This window comes from Bufo bufo, chromosome 5 (assembly GCF_905171765.1).
Source record: "Bufo bufo chromosome 5, aBufBuf1.1, whole genome shotgun sequence".
NCBI lineage: Eukaryota > Metazoa > Chordata > Amphibia > Anura > Bufonidae > Bufo > Bufo bufo.
Window position 1 is genome coordinate 562,616,435 of NC_053393.1, and position 18,951 is coordinate 562,635,385.

The 18,951-nt window shown below is 48.6% G+C and overlaps 1 protein-coding gene across 28 annotated transcripts in view; it reads right to left on the bottom strand.

Moving 5' to 3' along the window:
- OBSCN (obscurin, cytoskeletal calmodulin and titin-interacting RhoGEF) overlaps positions 1–18,951 on the bottom strand; it is a 622,289-nt gene that overhangs the window by 592,729 nt on the left and 10,609 nt on the right. For all 28 annotated transcript variants that reach the window (XM_040431714.1, XM_040431713.1, XM_040431717.1 and 25 more), the window contains exon 2: positions 1,427–2,561. In XM_040431714.1, the coding sequence (XP_040287648.1) occupies positions 1,427–2,552 (1,126 nt within the window). In that variant the 5' untranslated portion in view covers positions 2,553–2,561. The remainder of the gene's footprint in view (positions 1–1,426; positions 2,562–18,951) is intronic.

Below are 18,951 nucleotides of genomic sequence, written 5' to 3' on the forward strand. Positions count from 1 at the left end.
CACTGTCTTATTTTCGGGGAAGCAGGGTAATATCTGTGTTTTCATGTGAAATATCTCTGTAATTATATGAGATCTAACGTTGAATCCACTTGATCTTACCGGATCTAACGAAGGCCTATTACTCTGCATCAAATTTTACCAGAAAATTGCATGTGGGGGGGGGGGGGGGGGGGGGGCTAGCCCCCCCTCATTAATCACTTAATAAGTCTGTAATTATGTGAGATCTAACAAAACAACTAGTTGATCTTACCGGATCTAACAAATATCTTCCAAGATATCAAAAAATTTGACCAAACATTTAGCTAAGGGGGGGCTGATGACGGGTTTACCTCACATGTTCCACTATAGCTTGCCTCTCTATGTCACACAGAACTTTTCAGGTCCTATCACTCAGACGCATGGGGGTGCAGCACAAGAAACCCTACAATAACTGCAGGCCAGATAAGGCGGAATGTGCAGGAGATGGCAGAGGAATGCTGGACCACATGGTCCTCTCCATTGATCACTCAGACATCTGTGGTGAGTCAGACTTTTGGTGAGCTCAGAATAGCCGTGATCTTATCTTTACTTCCAGTCTATTCTTACACCCTGGACAATGCGGGATCAGCTGTATGTCCGAGAGAAGTCTATATAAAGGCAGGATCCTGGCCGGCTGCATGGAGACAACATGTCAGTGCTCTGATATCCTGCCTCGGAGGGGGCCAATGCACAGTACATGTCTGCTCATCATGGGGGAAGCAGCGTCCATGCAGACATGATGTTCTCCATGAAGGCTCAGTGACCACATTGCACAGTATAGATAACTGATGGGGACAGAGGGGTAGGAGCCCTGAGGGCAATGGAGGCTGGAAACTAGGAGTCTACAGGCTGCTCCTCCATCACAGCTCAGAGGTCCACTACTGACCACAGCCTGGTAGGTTTCTAGAAGGCCACCAGATGACAGCTCCCTATATTTAGGTTGTGCACAAAGTATCTGCTTCCCAGAGAGACATTTTCCCCAGGAGGCTCTCCTGAGGGTGGCAACGGCAATAAAAACTTTACAGTCATGGCAATGCCGGAAATGGTAAATGTCCACAATCAGACAAACATGACTGCTTTCTTCCAGAAACTTCACCACTCCTGTCCATGGGCTGTGTCTAGGACAGCAGTTGAGCTCTACTGGAGCGAATGGGACTAAGCTGTAATACCACACATAACCTGTGGACACATGTGGCGCTGCTTCTTCAAAAAAGCAGCCATGTTTTTATGACCCTGGACAGTGACTTTAAGACTACGTTAAGTTGTCAACAAGTTCTTGTCCAGCGAATGTTTTGAAGGAGGCAAAAAGAGACTCAAAGAATCTTTAACCCCAACAGTGTCATCTGGAGCAGAACTCTGTCCCAGAGAACCAGTCCCCATAATCCTCAGTGGTTGTAGTGCCACTTACCTTTGACTATGACCAACACAGAGCTGTAGGTCTGGCCGGCTAGGTTGGATGCCGTGCACGTGTACAATCCATTGTCACTTTGTTTGCAAAATAAAATTTTCAGCACAAAATTCTCCTGCTCATCCTCGTAGACCACGTGTCTCCGGCCCTCCGTGATCACCTCTCCGTCCTTCTTCCACACAATCTCCGGTTTGGGTTCACCTGTTACAAAGCAGCTCATCTTGGCGTGCTTGCCCTCAGTCACAGTGCAGGTGCGGGTGAGGACGCTCATGGCACCTTCACGGTTTATTTTGGGTGCAAGGGTGGCCGCCCTTTCATAGTCAAGAGATAATCCCAGACCAGTCAAGGTATCCAGAGCTCCATAGCTCGTGGTGTTCAAGTCGTAGGAGCCCATGATGGAAAGGTCAGTTTTCCGCATCTCCTCACGCCGTTTCTGGAGGTGAGACAGCAGCGAGGCCGTTTTACCATATGAAGACTCCATTGCGCCAGTATTGTTGGTATTCACATTGCTAAAAGACTCAATAGACAGTGAAGCAGAAGCCTTGATCTGGCCAACAGAGTTCTCTGCTCGACACAGATAAGTCCCGCTATCTGAAAAGCGAATACAGTGGATCCGCAGAGCGCTGGACTCCCCTTGGGACTCTACACGTAAGCGGTTGGAATCAACGGCTGTTCCCAGCAGTCGATCATCTTTCTCCCAGGTTACCACTGGTGATGGGTGGCCTTGTACCCGGCACTGGAAGGTAGTGTCTTCTCCCAGGCTCACTCTCGAGGAAGTTGGCTTCAGAATAAAGTATGGAGCACATTCCACCACCGCACTCGTCTCTCCCACCTTGACTGTGACCGCAGCGAATGCCTCGCCTATGTTGTTGATAGCACGGCAGATGTACTGACCGCTGTCCTGAAAGGATAAGTCGTAGATGGTCAGCTGGTAGAGTTCGCCATCTTGTACCATCTTGAAGCGACCTCCAGACTGGATTTGAAGTTTGTCCTTCTCCCAGGTGACTGCAGGTGCAGGATTACCAACAATCTGACAACTCAAGGTGGCATCTTTACCCACAGACATCATGAAGGCGTTGGGCCTCGTGAGGAAGCGAGGCACACCGCTGAATGAGCTGGAATCCATTGTGGATATCTGGAACGAGAACATTTGGGGGGTTATAATATGCAGAACAAGTATAAACAAAAATATATAATTATTTTTATACACATGGCCGATAGAGGCCATTGCCATACTACACTAAATACGCAAGAACCAGCAGGACTGCGACAGCAGCTCTAGGTGTGACTGGAGTACAAGACATGATTGATGTAACAGCAGAATTGTAACTGGAAAATATAAGTAAGTTAGGAGTAAGCAAAACAAAGGATTTACAGCTAGAGAATGGCAACACTGCATGTAAACTGAGTGGAGATTGAACAGGAGGAGAATAAACACAGGGACTGTGCAGGAGGAGGAGACAGAACAAAGGGACTGTGCAGGAGGAGGAGACAGAACAAAGGGACTGTGCAGGAGGAGGAGACAGAACAAAGGGACTGTGCAGGAGGAGGAGACAGAACAAAGGGACTGTGCAGGAGGAGGAGACAGAACAAAGGGACTGTGCAGGAGGAGGAGACAGAACAAATGGACTGTGCAGCAGGAGGAGACAGAACATAGGGACTATGCAGGAGGAGGAGACAGAACAAAGGGACTGTGCAGGAGGAGGAGACAGAACAAAGGGACTGTGCAGGAGGAGGAGACAGAACATAGGAACTATGCAGGAGGAGGAGACAGAACATAGGGACTATGCAGGAGGAGGAGACAGAACAAAGGGACTGTGCAGGAGGAGGAGACAGAACAAAGGGACTGTGCAGGAGGAGGAGACAGAACAAAGGGACTGTGCAGGAGGAGGAGACAGAACAAATGGACTGTGCAGCAGGAGGAGACAGAACATAGGGACTATGCAGGAGGAGGAGACAGAACAAAGGGACTGTGCAGGAGGAGGAGACAGAACATAGGGACTATGCAGGAGGAGGAGACAGAACAAATGGACTGTGCAGGAGGAGGAGACAGAACAAAGGGACTGTGCAGGAGGAGGAGACAGAACAAAGGGACTGTGCAGGAGGAGGAGACAGAACAAAGGGACTGTGCAGGAGGAGGAGACAGAACAAAGGGACTGTGCAGGAGGAGGAGACAGAACAAAGGGACTGTGCAGGAGGAGGAGACAGAACAAAGGGACTGTGCAGGAGGAGGAGACAGAACATAGGAACTATGCAGGAGGAGGAGACAGAACATAGGGACTATGCAGGAGGAGGAGACAGAACAAAGGGACTGTGCAGGAGGAGGAGACAGAACAAAGGGACTGTGCAGCAGGAGGAGACAGAACATAGAGACTATGCAGGAGGAGGAGACAGAACATAGGAACTATGCAGGAGGAGGAGACAGAACAAAGGGACTGTGCAGGAGGAGGAGACAGAACAAAGGGACTGTGCAGGAGGAGGAGACAGAACAAAGGGACTGTGCAGGAGGAGGAGACAGAACAAAGGGACTGTGCAGGAGGAGGAGACAGAACAAAGGGACTGTGCAGGAGGAGGAGACAGAACAAAGGGACTGTGCAGGAGGAGGAGACAGAACAAAGGGACTGTGCAGGAGGAGGAGACAGAACAAAGGGACTGTGCAGGAGGAGGAGACAGAACAAAGGGACTGTGCAGGAGGAGGAGACAGAACAAAGGGACTGTGCAGGAGGAGGAGACAGAACAAATGGACTGTGCAGCAGGAGGAGACAGAACATGGGGACTATGCAGGAGGAGGAGACAGAACAAAGGGACTGTGCAGGAGGAGGAGACAGAACAATAGGACTGTGCAGGAGGAGGAGACAGAACATAGGGACTATGCAGGAGGAGGAGACAGAACAAAGTGACTGTGCAGCAGGAGGAGACAGAACATAGGGAATGTGCAGGAGGAGGAGACAGAACATAGGAACTGTGCAGGAGGAGGAGACAGAACAAATGGACTGTGCAGCAGGAGGAGACAGAACATAGGGACTATGCAGGAGGAGACAGAACAAAGGGACTGTGCAGGAGGAGGAGACAGAACATAGGGACTATGCAGGAGGAAGAGACAGAACAAAGGGACTGTGCAGGAGGAGGAGACAGAACAAATGGACTGTGCAGCAGGAGGAGACAGAACATGGGGACTATGCAGGAGGAGGAGACAGAACAAAGGGACTGTGCAGGAGGAGGAGACAGAACAATAGGACTGTGCAGGAGGAGGAGACAGAACATAGGGACTATGCAGGAGGAGGAGACAGAACAAAGTGACTGTGCAGGAGGAGGAGACAGAACATAGGAACTGTGCAGGAGGAGGAGACAGAACAAATGGACTGTGCAGCAGGAGGAGACAGAACATAGGGACTATGCAGGAGGAGACAGAACAAAGGGACTGTGCAGGAGGAGGAGACAGAACATAGGGACTATGCAGGAGGAAGAGACAGAACAAAGGGACTGTGCAGGAGGAAGAGACAGAACAAAGGGACCGTGCAGGAGGAGGAGACAGAACATAGGGACTATGCAGGAGGAGGAGACAGAACATAGGAACTATGCAGGAGGAGGAGACAGAACAAAGGGACTGTGCAGGAGGAGGAGACAGAACAAAGGGACTGTGCAGGAGGAGGAGACAGAACAAAGGGACTGTGCAGGAGGAGGAGACAGAACAAATGGACTGTGCAGCAGGAGGAGACAGAACATAGGGACTATGCAGGAGGAGGAGACAGAACAAAGGGACTATGCAGGAGGAGGAGACAGAACAAAGGGACTGTGCAGGAGGAGGAGACAGAACATAGGGACTATGCAGGAGGAGGAGACAGAACAAAGGGACTGTGCAGGAGGAGGATACAGAACACAGGGACTGTGCAGCAGGAGGAGACAGAACACAGGGACTGTGCAGGAGGAGGAGACAGAACATAGGGACTATGCAGGAGGAGGAGACAGAACAAAGGGACTGTGCAGGAGGAGGAGACAGAACACAGGGACTGTGCAGGAGGAGGAGACAGAACAAAGGGACTGTGCAGGAGGAGGATACAGAACACAGGGACTGTGCAGGAGGAGGAGACAGAACAAAGGGACTGTGCAGGAGGAGGAGACAGAACAAAGGGACTGTGCAGGAGGAGGAGACAGAACAAATGGACTGTGCAGCAGGAGGAGACAGAGCATAGGGACTATGCAGGAGGAGGAGACAGAACAAAGGGACTGTGCAGGGGGAGGAGACAGAACAAAGGGACTGTGCAGGGGGAGGAGACAGAACATAGGGACTATGCAGGAGGAGGAGACAGAACAAAGGGACTGTGCAGGAGGAGGATACAGAACACAGGGACTGTGCAGCAGGAGGAGACAGGACACAGGGACTGTGCAGGAGGAGGAGACAGAACATAGGGACTATGCAGGAGGAGGAGACAGAACAAAGGGACTGTGCAGGAGGAGGAGACAGAACACAGGGACTGTGCAGGAGGAGGAGACAGAACAAAGGGACTGTGCAGGAGGAGGATACAGAACACAGGGACTGTGCAGGAGGAGGAGACAGAACACAGGGACTGTGCAGGAGGAGGAGACAGAACAAAGGGACTATACAGGAGGAGGAGACCGAGCAAAGGGACTGTGCAGGAGGAGGAGACAGAACAAATGGACCGTGCAGCAGCAGGAGGAGACAGAACAAAGGGACTGTGCAGGAGGAGGATACAGAACACAGGGACTGTTCAGGAGGAGGAGACAGAACACAGGGACTGTGCAGGAGGAGGAGACAGAACACAGGGACTATGCAGGAGGAGGAGACCGAGCAAAGGGACTGTGCAGGAGGAGGAGACAGAACATAGGGACTGTGCAGGAGGAAGATACAGAACAAAGGGAGTGTGCAGCAGGAGGAGACAGAACAAAGGGACTGTGCAGGAGGAGGAGACAGAACATGGGGACTATGCAGGAGGAGGAGACAGAACAAAGGGACTGTGCAGGAGGAGGAGACAGAACAATAGGACTGTGCAGGAGGAGGATAAAGAACATAGGGACTATGCAGGAGGAGGAGACAGAACAAAGTGACTGTGCAGCAGGAGGAGACGGAACATAGGGAATGTGCAGGAGGAGGAGACAGAACAAAGGGACTGTGCAGGAGGAGGAGACAGAACATAGGGACTATGCAGGAGGAAGAGACTATGCAGGAGGAGGAGACAGAACATAGGGACTATGCAGGAGGAGGAGACAGAACATAGGGACTATGCAGGAGGAGGATACAGAACAAAGGGACTGTGCAGGAGGAGGAGACAGAACATAGGAACTGTGCAGGAGGAGGAGACAGAGCAAAGGGACTGTGCAGGAGGAGGAGACAGAACATAGGAACTGTGCAGGAGGAGGAGACAGAACATAGGGACTGTGCAGGAGGAGGATACAGAACGAAGGGACTGTGCAGGAGGAGGAGACAGAACATAGGGACTGTGCAGGAGGAGGAGACTGAACATAGGGACTGTGCTGGAGGAAGATACAGAACATAGGGACTGTGCAGGAGGAGGAGACTGAACATAGGGACTATGCAGGAGGAGGATAAAGAACATAGTGACTGTGCAGCAGGAGGAGACAGAACATAGGGAATGTGCAGGAGGAGGAGACAGAACATAGGGAATGTGCAGGAGGAGGAGACTGAACATAGAGACTGTAAAGAAGGAGGAGACTAAACATAGGGACTGTAAAGAAGGAGGAGACTGAACATAGGGACTGCACAGGAAGAGGAGGAGACTGAACATAGGGACTGACCGTACAGTTGGAGGAGACTGAACATAGGGACTGTGAAGAAGGAGGAGACTGAACATAGGGACTGTGAAGAAGGAGGAGACTGAACATAGGGACTGTGAAGAAGGAGGAGACTAAACATAGGGACTGTAAAGAAGGAGGAGACTGAACATAGGGACTGCACAGGAAGAGGAGGAGACTGAACATAGGGACTGACCGTACAGTTGGAGGAGACTGAACATAGGGACTGTGAAGAAGGAGGAGACTGAACATAGGGACTGTGAAGAAGGAGGAGACTGAACATAGGGACTGTGAAGAAGGAGGAGACTGAACATAGGGACTGTGAAGGAGGAGACTGAACATAGGGACTGTGAAGAAGGAGGAGACTGAACACAGGGACTGTGAAGAAGGAGGAGACTGAACATAGGGACTGTGAAGAAGGAGGAGACTGAACATAGGGACTGTGAAGGAGGAGGAGACTGAACATAGGGACTGTGAAGGAGGAGACTGAACACAGGGACTGTAAAGAAGGAGGAGACTGAACATAGGGACTGTGAAGGAGGAGACTGAACATAGGGACTGTGAAGAAGGAGGAGACTGAACACAGGGACTGTGAAGGAGGAGGAGACTGAACATAGGGACTGTGAAGGAGGAGGAGACTGAACATAGGGACTGTGAAGGAGGAGACTGAACATAGGGACTGTGAAGGAGGAGACTGAACACAGGGACTGTAAAGAAGGAGGAGACTGAACATAGGGACTGTGAAGAAGGAGGAGACTGAACACAGGGACTGTGAATAAGGAGGAGACTGAACATAGGGACTGTGAAGAAGGAGGAGACTGAACACAGGGACTGTAAAGAAGGAGGAGACTGAGCACAGGGACTGTAAAGAAGGAGGAGACTGAACATAGGGACTGTGAAGAAGGAGGAGACTGAACACAGGGACTGTGAATAAGGAGGAGACTGAACATAGGGACTGTGAAGAAGGAGGAGACTGAACACAGGGACTGTAAAGAAGGAGGAGACTGAGCACAGGGACTAATCGTAGGGAGGAGTCAGGAGCTTCTCTGTCTTCAGTATTCGCGGCTTTTACTGCTATGAGGGGATGGGGACAGCGAAAGCTTCATCCTTTGGATAATTCCCCCTTAATATCACGTCCCGTGTCACCTCTCTCATTGCTTGTCACCATTGACGCTCTCAAAAAGGAAACTGCTAATCTCCTCTCTAAAATAGCCCCCTTAATCTCTCAGCAATGTGGCTCCAGTGTCATTTTCTGCAGCTCAGAGTCTTCACAGAGAGCTCCAATGACTTATATAAAGACCTTGAAGGTCCCAAGTCTCCTGGAGAGAAGTGGTGCAGGTGAGGACTATGCGGTGTCATCACTAATGTCATGTGCCTGCTGGGTGCCACGTATAACTCTGCAGGACACACATGGCGCAATCTGTGGCATCCAGTGTCTCATATGTAAATCATCTCATATGTAAATCATGCCTGCCGATTGTGCAGACATGAGTGGTGCATAATACATAGGCACCGCTTATCTCTACCCCTACAGAAGAGATGGCCCCGATAGCAGCTGAGGCGTGAATTACCAGGAACAAGGTGGCTTCTGCTGTAGATTGTACAGAACATTAGGAGTCCACACTCGGCTCAATTCTTCAATTGTGGATTTGCAGCAAAGTCTGTGATACCCCTGTGATCTCACTGGGGGGGGGGGGGGGGGGGGTTTCCAGGCAAAGACATTGCAGCAAGACCCAGACCCCCGCAATTCTAACGAACTGGCTGAGATCACCACAAAACCTTAAAGGATCCTCTGGTTAACTTGAGCCATGGGGGTCCAGGCCTTGGGGCTGTAATACAGACACTAAACACAGTTGGTGTATGAGAAGCCGATACGGGTGTGTGAAGGTGTATGAGAAGCCGATATGTGTATGAAGGTGTATGAGAAGCCGATATGTGTATGAAGGTGTATGAGAAGCCGATATGTGTGCGGTAAGGAGTATGAGAAGCCGATGTGTGTGCGGTAAGGAGTATGAGAAGCCGATGTGTGTGCGGTAAGGTGTATGAGAAGCCGATATGTGTGCAGTAAGGTGTATGAGAAGCCGATATGTGTATGAAGGTGTATGAGAAGCCGATATGTGTGCAGTAAGGTGTATGAGAAGCCGATATGTGTGCAGTAAGGTGTATGAGAAGCCGATGTGTGTGCAGTAAGGTGTATGTGTGCAGTAAGGTGTATGAGAAGCCGGTGTGTGTGCGGTAAGGTGTATGAGAAGCCGATATGTGTGCAGTAAGGTGTATGAGAAGCCGATGTGTGTGCGGTAAGGTGTATGAGAAGCCGATATGTGTGCAGTAAGGTGTATGAGAAGCCGATATGTGTGCAGTAAGGTGTATGAGAAGCCGATGTGTGTGCGGTAAGGTGTATGAGAAGCCGATGTGTGTGCAGTAAGGTGTATGAGAAGCCGATGTGTGTGCAGTAAGGTGTATGAGAAGCCGATGTGTGTGCAGTAAGGTGTATGAGAAGCCGATGTGTGTGCAGTAAGGTGTATGAGAAGCCGATGTGTGTGCGGTAAGGTGTATGAGAAGCCGATGTGTGCGCAGTAAGGTGTATGAGAAGCCGATGTGTGTGCGGTAAGGTGTATGAGAAGCCGATGTGTGTGCAGTAAGGTGTATGTGTGCAGTAAGGTGTATGAGAAGCCGATGTGTGTGCAGTAAGGTGTATGTGTGCAGTAAGGTGTATGAGAAGCCGATGTGTGTGCAGTAAGGTGTATGAGAAGCCGATATGTGTGCTGTAAGGTGTATGAGAAGCCAATACGGGTGTGTGAAGGTGTATGAGAAGCCGATATGTGTATGAAGGTGTATGAGAAGCCGATATGTGTGCGGTAAGGTGTATGTGTGCGGTAAGTTGTATGAGAAGCCGATATGTGTGCAGTAAGGTGTATGAGAAGCCGGTGTGTGTGCAGTAAGGTGTATGAGAAGCCGATATGTGTGCAGTAAGGTGTATGAGAAGCCGGTGTGTGTGCGGTAAGGTGTATGAGAAGCCGATATGTGTGCAGTAAGGTGTATGAGAAGCCAATGTGTGTGCGGTAAGGTGTATGAGAAGCCGGTGTGTGTGCGGTAAGGTGTATGAGAAACCGATATGTGTGCAGTAAGGTGTATGAGAAGCCGGTGTGTGTGCAGTAAGGTGTATGAGAAGCCGATGTGTGTGCAGTAAGGTGTATGAGAAGCCGATGTGTGTGCGGTAAGGTGTATGAGAAGCCGATATGTGTGCAGTAAGGTGTATGAGAAGCCGATATGTGTGCAGTAAGGTGTATAAGAAACAGATGTGTGTGCGGTAAGGTGTATGAGAAGCCGGTGTGTGTGCGGTAAGGTGTATGAGAAGCCGATGTGTGTGCAGTAAGGTGTATGAGAAGCCGATGTGTGTGCAGTAAGGTGTATGAGAAGCCGATGTGTGAGCAGTAAGGTGTATGAGAAGCCGATGTGTGTGCAGTAAGGTGTATGAGAAGCCGATGTGTGCGCAGTAAGGTGTATGAGAAGCCGATGTGTGTGCGGTAAGGTGTATGAGAAGCCGATGTGTGTGCGGTAAGGTGTATGAGAAGCCGATGTGTGTGCGGTAAGGTGTATGAGAAGCCGATGTGTGTGCGGTAAGGTGTATGAGAAGCCGATGTGTGTGCGGTAAGGTGTATGTGTGCAGTAAGGTGTATGAGAAGCCGGTGTTTGTGCGGTAAGGTGTATGAGAAGCCGATGTGTGTGCGGTAAGGTGTATGAGAAGCCGATGTGTGTGCAGTAAGGTGTATGTGAAGCCGATGTGTGTGCGGTAAGGTGTATGAGAAGCCGATGTGTGTGCAGTAAGGTGTATAAGAAGCCGATATGTGTGCGGTAAGGTGTATGAGAAGCCGGTGTGTGTGCGGTAAGTTGTATGTGTGCAGTAAGGTGTATGAGAAGCCGATGTGTGTGCGGTAAGGTGTATGAGAAGCCGATGTGTGTGCGGTAAGGTGTATGAGAAGCCAATGTGTGTGCGGTAAGGTGTATGAGAAGCCGATGTGTGTGCGGTAAGGTGTATGAGAAGCCAATGTGTGTGCGGTAAGGTGTATGAGAAGCCGATGTGTGAGCAGTAAGGTGTATGAGAAGCCGATATGTGTGCAGTAAGGTGTATGTGTGCGGTAAGGTGTATGAGAAGCCGATATGTGTGCGGTAAGGTGTATGAGAAGCCGGTGTGTGTGCGGTAAGTTGTATGTGTGCAGTAAGGTGTATGAGAAGCCGATGTGTGTGCAGTAAGGTGTATGAGAAGCCGATGTGTGTGCAGTAAGGTGTATGAGAAGCCGATGTGTGCGCAGTAAGGTGTATGAGAAGCCGATGTGTGTGCGGTAAGGTGTATGAGAAGCCGATGTGTGTGCGGTAAGGTGTATGAGAAGCCGATGTGTGTGCGGTAAGGTGTATGAGAAGCCGATGTGTGTGCGGTAAGGTGTATGAGAAGCCGATGTGTGTGCGGTAAGGTGTATGTGTGCAGTAAGGTGTATGAGAAGCCGGTGTTTGTGCGGTAAGGTGTATGAGAAGCCGATGTGTGTGCGGTAAGGTGTATGAGAAGCCGATGTGTGTGCAGTAAGGTGTATGTGAAGCCGATGTGTGTGCGGTAAGGTGTATGAGAAGCCGATGTGTGTGCAGTAAGGTGTATAAGAAGCCGATATGTGTGCGGTAAGGTGTATGAGAAGCCGGTGTGTGTGCGGTAAGTTGTATGTGTGCAGTAAGGTGTATGAGAAGCCGATGTGTGTGCGGTAAGGTGTATGAGAAGCCGATGTGTGTGCGGTAAGGTGTATGAGAAGCCAATGTGTGTGCGGTAAGGTGTATGAGAAGCCGATGTGTGTGCAGTAAGGTGTATGAGAAGCCGATGTGTGAGCAGTAAGGTGTATGAGAAGCCGATATGTGTGCAGTAAGGTGTATGTGTGCGGTAAGGTGTATGAGAAGCCGATATGTGTGCGGTAAGGTGTATGAGAAGCCGGTGTGTGTGCGGTAAGTTGTATGTGTGCAGTAAGGTGTATGAGAAGCCGATGTGTGTGCAGTAAGGTGTATGAGAAGCCGATGTGTGAGCAGTAAGGTGTATAAGAAGCCGATATGTGTGCAGTAAGGTGTATAAGAAGCCGATATGTGTGCAGTAAGGTGTATGAGAAGCCGATGTGTGTGCAGTAAGGTGTATGAGAAGCCGGTGTGTGTGCGGTAAGGTGTATGAGAAGCCGATGTGTGTGCGGTAAGGTGTATGAGAAGCCGATGTGTGTGCAGTAAGGTGTATGAGAAGCCGATGTGTGTGCGGTAAGGTGTATGAGAAGCCGATATGTGTGCAGTAAGGTGTATGAGAAGCCGATATGTGTGCAGTAAGGTGTATGTGTGCAGTAAGGTGTATGAGAAGCCGGTGTGTGTGCGGTAAGGTGTATGAGAAGCCGATGTGTGTGCGGTAAGGTGTATGAGAAGCCGATGTGTGTGCAGTAAGGTGTATGAGAAGCCGATGTGTGTGCGGTAAGGTGTATGAGAAGCCGATATGTGTGCAGTAAGGTGTATGAGAAGCCGATATGTGTGCAGTAAGGTGTATGAGAAGCCGATATGTGTGCAGTAAGGTGTATGAGAAGCCGGTGTGTGTGCGGTAAGGTGTATGAGAAGCCGATGTGTGTGCGGTAAGGTGTATGAGAAGCCGATGTGTGTGCAGTAAGGTGTATGAGAAGCCGATGTGTGTGCGGTAAGGTGTATGAGAAGCCGATATGTGTGCAGTAAGGTGTATGAGAAGCTGGTGTGTGTGCGGTAAGTTGTATGTGTGCAGTAAGGTGTATGAGAAGCCGATGTGTGTGCGGTAAGGTGTATGAGAAGCCGATGTGTGTGCAGTAAGGTGTATGAGAAGCCGATGTGTGTGCGGTAAGGTGTATGTGTGCAGTAAGGTGTATGCGAAGCCAATATGTGTGCGGTAAGGTGTATGAGAAGCCAATGTGTGTGCGGTAAGGTGTATGAGAAGCCGATGTGTGTGCAGTAAGGTGTATGTGTGCAGTAAGGTGTATGAGAAGCCGATGTGTGTGCAGTAAGGTGTATGAGAAGCCGATGTGTGTGCAGTAAGGTGTATGCGAAGCCAATATGTGTGCGGTAAGGTGTATGAGAAGCCGATGTGTGTGCGTTAAGGAGTATGAGAAGCCGATGTGTGTGCGGTAAGGTGTATGAGAAGCCGATGTGTGCGCAGTAAGGTGTATGAGAAGCCGGTGTGTGTGCGGTAAGGTGTATGTGTGCAGTAAGGTGTATGAGAAGCCGATGTGTGTGCAGTAAGGTGTATGAGAAGTCGATGTGTGTGCGGTAAGGTGTATGTGTGCGGTAAGGTGTATGAGAAGCCGATGTGTGCGCAGTAAGGTGTATGAGAAGCCGGTGTGTGTGCGGTAAGGTGTATGTGAAGCCGATGTGTGTGCAGTAAGGTGTATGAGAAGCCGATGTGTGTGCGGTAAGGTGTATGTGTGCAGTAAGGTGTATGAGAAGCCGATGTGTGTGCAGTAAGGTGTATGTGTGCGGTAAGGTGTATGTGTGCAGTAAGGTGTATGTGTGCAGTAAGGTGTATGTGTGCAGTAAGGTGTATGAGAAGCCGATGTGTGTGCGGTAAGGTGTATGAGAAGCCGGTGTGTGTGCGGTAAGGTGTATGTGTGCAGTAAGGTGTATGAGAAGCCGATGTGTGTGCGGTAAGGTATACACTACAGACCAAAAGTTTGGACACACCTTCTCATTTAAAGAGTTTTCTTTATTTTTATGACTATGAAGGCATCAAAACTATGAATTAACACATGTGGAATTATATACATAACAAACAAGTGTGAAACAACTGAAAATATGTCATATTCTAGGTTCTTCAAAGTAGCCACCTTTTGCTTTGATTACTGCTTTGCACACTCTTGGCATTCTCTTGATGAGCTTCAAGAGGTAGTCCCCTGAAATGGTCTTCACTTCACAGGTGTGCCCTGTCAGGTTTAATAAGTGGGATTTCTTGCCTTATAAATGGGGTTGGGACCATCAGTGGCGTTGAGGAGAAGTCAGGTGGATACACAGCTGATAGTCCTACTGAATAGACTGTTAGAATTTGTATTATGGCAAGAAAAAAGCAGCTAAGTAAAGAAAAACGAGTGGCCATCATTACTTTAAGAAATGAAGGTCAGTCAGTCAGCCGAAAAATTGGGAAAACTTTGAAAGTACGGGCTATTTGACCATGAAGGAGAGTGATGGGGTGCTGCGCCAGATGACCTGACCTCCACAGTCACCGGACCTGAACCCAATCGAGATGGTTTGGGGTGAGCTGGACCGCAGAGTGAAGGCAAAAGGGCCAACAAGTGCTAAGCATCTCTGGGAACTCCTTCAAGACTGTTGGAAGACCACTTCAGGGGACTACCTCTTGAAGCTCATCAAGAGAATGCCAAGAGTGTGCAAAGCAGTAATCAAAGCAAAAGGTGGCTACTTTGAAGAACCTAGAATATGACATATTTTCAGTTGTTTCACACTTGTTTGTTATGTATATAATCCCACATGTGTTCATTTATAGTTTTGATGCCTTCATAGTCATGAAAATAAAGAAAACTCTTTGAATGAGAAGGTGTGTCCAAATTTTTGGTCTGTACTGTATGTGTGCGGTAGGTTGTATGAGAAGCCGATATGTGTGTGTTAAGGTGTATGAGAAGCCGATGTGTGTGTGTTAAGGTGTATGAGAAGCCAATGTGTGTGCGGTAAGGTGTATAAGAAGCCGATGTGTGTGCGGTAAGGTGTATGTGTGCGGTAAGTTGTATGAGAAGCCGATATGTGTGTGTTAAGGTGTATGAGAAGCCGATATGTGTGCAGTAAGGTGTATGAGAAGCCGATGTGTGTGCGGTAAGGTGTATAAGAAGCCGATGTGTGTGCGGTAAGGTGTATGTGTGCGGTAAGTGTATGAGAAGCCGATATGTGTGTGTTAAGGTGTATGAGAAGCCGATATGTGTGTGTTAAGGTGTATGAGAAACCGATAAGTGTGCGGTAAGGTGTATGAGAAGCCGAAATGTGCGCAGTAAGGTGTATGAGAAGCTTAAGGTGTATGAGCAGCATGCATGTCGCTCATCCTGAGTAATAGAAAAAACCAACCCCAATAATCAGGGCCTGCATAACGCTTATTCTAAGTAATCAAATTATTAATGGGAAGGGGCTCAAAATAATAGCAGCGAGAAGTTAAATTATTGAAGTCATTTATTCTGTGAAATAACAGGTGTTAATTATGGCCCTTATTAGGAGAAGAACAAATGTTGCACATGTTAGTTATTGTGCATTTCCTTCTGAAATACTGGGGGAAATGGATCATTCTAGACATTGTTCTGATGAAGAACTTACTTTAATTAAAAAGCTGATTAGAGAGGGAAAACATATAGAGAAGTGCAGTAGATTCTAAGCTTCTCAGCTGAAATTATCTCAAATGCCTTGAAGTGGCAACTTAAACCTGAAAGACGCAGAAGGAAGTGGGGAACTACTGTTCAAATGGATGGAATAATAGCCAAAATGTCAAAGGCCTTGCCAATGATCTCCTCCAGAAAGATGGAAGAAGATCTGAAGTCACCAGTGAGCTCTGCTACAACCAGAAGACAATGAAGCGAAGCCAATGATCACCTCCAGAAAGATGAGAGAAGATCTGAAGTCACCAGTGAGCTCTGCTACAACCAGAAGACAATGAAGTGAAGCCAATGACCAGCTCCAGAAAGATGAGAGAAGATCTCACCAGTGAGCACTGCTACAGTCAGAAGACAATGAAGAGAAGCCAATGATCACCACCAGAAAGAGGAGAGAAGATCTGAAGTCACCAGTGAGCACTGCTACAGTCAGAAGACAATGAAGAGAAGCCAATGATCTCCTCCAGAAAGATGAAAGATCTGAAGTCACCAGTGAGCACTGGTACAGTCAGAAGACAATGAAGAGAAGCCAATGATTACCACCAGAAAGATGAGAGAAGATCTCACCAGTGAGCACTGCTACAGTCAGAAGACAATGAAGAGAAGCTAATGATCACCACCAGAAAGATGAGAGAAGATCTCACCAGTGAGCACTGCTACAGTCAGAAGACAATGAAGTGAAGCCAATGATCACCACCAGAAAGAGGAGAGAAGATCTGAAGTCACCAGTGGGCACTGCTACAGTCAGAAGACAATGAAGAGAAGCCAATGATCACCACCAGAAAGAGGAGAGAAGATCTGAAGTCACCAGTGGGCACTGCTACAGTCAGAAGCCAATGAAGAGAAGCCAATGATCACCACCAGAAAGAGGAGAGAAGATCTGAAGTCACCAGTGAGCACTGCTACAGTCAGAAGAGAAGCCAATGATCACCACCAGAAAGAGGAGAGAAGATCTGAAGTCACCAGTGAGCACTGCTACAGTCAGAAGACAAAGAAGAGAAGCCAATGATCACCACCAGAAAGATGAGAGAAGATCTGAAGTCACCAGTGGGCACTGCTACAACCAGAAGACAATGAAGAGAAGCCAATGATCACCACCAGAAAGAGGAGAGAAGATCTGAAGTCACCAGTGAGCACTGCTACAGTCAGAAGACAATGAAGAGAAGCCAATGATCACCACCAGAAAGAGGAGAGAAGATCTGAAGTCACCAGTGGGCACTGCTACAGTCAGAAGACAATGAAGAGAAGCCAATGATCACCACCAGAAAGATGAGAGAAGATCTGAAGTCACCAGTGAGCACTGCTACAACCAGAAGACAATGAAGTGAAGCCAATGACCAGCTCCAGAGAGATGAGAGAAGATCTGAAGTCACCAGTGAGCTCTGCTACAATCAGAAGATGATGAAGTGAAGCCAATGATCTCCTCCAGAAAGATGAAAGATCTGAAGTCACCAGTGGGCACTGCTACAGTTAGAAGACAATGAAGAGAAGCCAATGATCACCACCAGAATGAGGAGAGAAGTTCTGAAGTCACCAGTGGGCACTGCTACAGTCAGAAGCCAATGAAGAGAAGCCAATGATCACCACCAGAAAGAGGAGAGAAGATCTGAAATCACCAGTGAGCACTGCTACAGTCAGAAGACAATGAAGAGAAGCCAATGATCACCACCAGAAAGAGGAGAGAAGATCTGAAGTCACCAGTGGGCACTGCTACAGTCAGAAGACAATGAAGAGAAGCCAATGATCACCACCAGAAAGAGGAGAGAAGATCTGAAGTCACCAGTGGGCACTGCTACAGTCAGAAGACAATGAAGAGAAGCCAATGATCACCACCAGAAAGATGGAAGAAGATCTGAAGTCACCAGTGAGCTCTGCTACAACCAGAAGACAATGAAGTGAAGCCAATGACCAGCTCCAGAAAGATGAGAGAAGATCTGAAGTCACCAGTGAGCTCTGCTACAATCAGAAGATGATGAAGTGAAGCCAATGATCTCCTCCAGAAAGATGAAAGATCTGAAGTCACCAGTGAGCACTGGTACAGTCAGAAGACAATCAAGAGAAGCCAATGATCACCACCAGAAAGAGGAGAGAAGATCTGAAGTCACCAGTGGGCACTGCTACAGTCAGAAGACAATGAAGAGAAGCCAATGATCACCACCAGAAAGATGGAAGAAGATCTGAAGTCACCAGTGAGCTCTGCTACAACCAGAAGACAATGAAGTGAAGCCAATGACCAGCTCCAGAAAGATGAGAGAAGATCTGAAGTCACCAGTGAGCTCTGCTACAATCAGAAGATGATGAAGTGAAGCCAATGATCTCCTCCAGAAAGATGAAAGATCTGAAGTCACCAGTGAGCACTGGTACAGTCAGAAGACAATCAAGAGAAGCCAATGATCACCACCAGAAAGATGAGAGAAGATCTGAAGTCACCAGTGAGCACTGCTACAGTCAGAAGACAATAAAGAGAAGCCAATGATCACCACCAGAAAGAGGAGAGAAGATCTGAAGTCACCAGTGAGCACTGCTACAGTCAGAAGACAAAGAAGAAAAGCCAATGATCACCACCAGAAAGAGGAGAGAAGATCTGAAGTCACCAGTGAGCACTGCTACAGTCAGAAGACAATGAAGAGAAGCCAATGATCACCACCAGAAAGAGGAGAGAAGATCTGAAGTCACCAGTGAGCACTGCTACAGTCAGAAGACAATGAAGAGAAGCCAATGATCACCACCAGAAAGAGGAGAGAAGATCTGAAGTCACCAGTGGGCACTGCTACAGTCAGAAGATGAATTGAAGCTAATCATCACCTCCAGAAAGATGAAACAAGATATGAAGTCACCAGTGAGCACTGCTACAGTCAGAAGACAATGAAGAGAAGCCAAATGATTTCCTCCAGAAAGATGAGAGAAGATCTGATGTCATTATTGAGAACTGCTACAGTCAGAAGACGATGAAGAAAAGCTAAGTTACCAGCAAGAACTCCCTGCAAAGTCCATGAAAAGGTAAATATCTGCCAAAGAACACATTGACTGGCCCAAAGAAAAATGGAGCCTCATTCTGTGGACTGATGAAAGCTGAATTTTTCTTAGTTGGTCTAGTGGTCGCAGACAATATGTCACCCCCCCCCCCCCCCCCCCCCCCCCCCCCCCCCCCCTTCCCAAGCACTGAGTTCAAGCAACAGAACAATGTGAAGACAGAAAAGTGTGGTGGGGCAGAAATCCTGATATGGGGACGTGTCTCAAACTATGGTGTGGGGCCTATTTAATACAGGGGCGTAGCTAAAGGCTCATGGGCCTTGGTGTAAGAGTTCAGCTGGGCCCCTGTGCTTTGTCTCAACCCCTTTAACCCCTTCCCTACAGTCA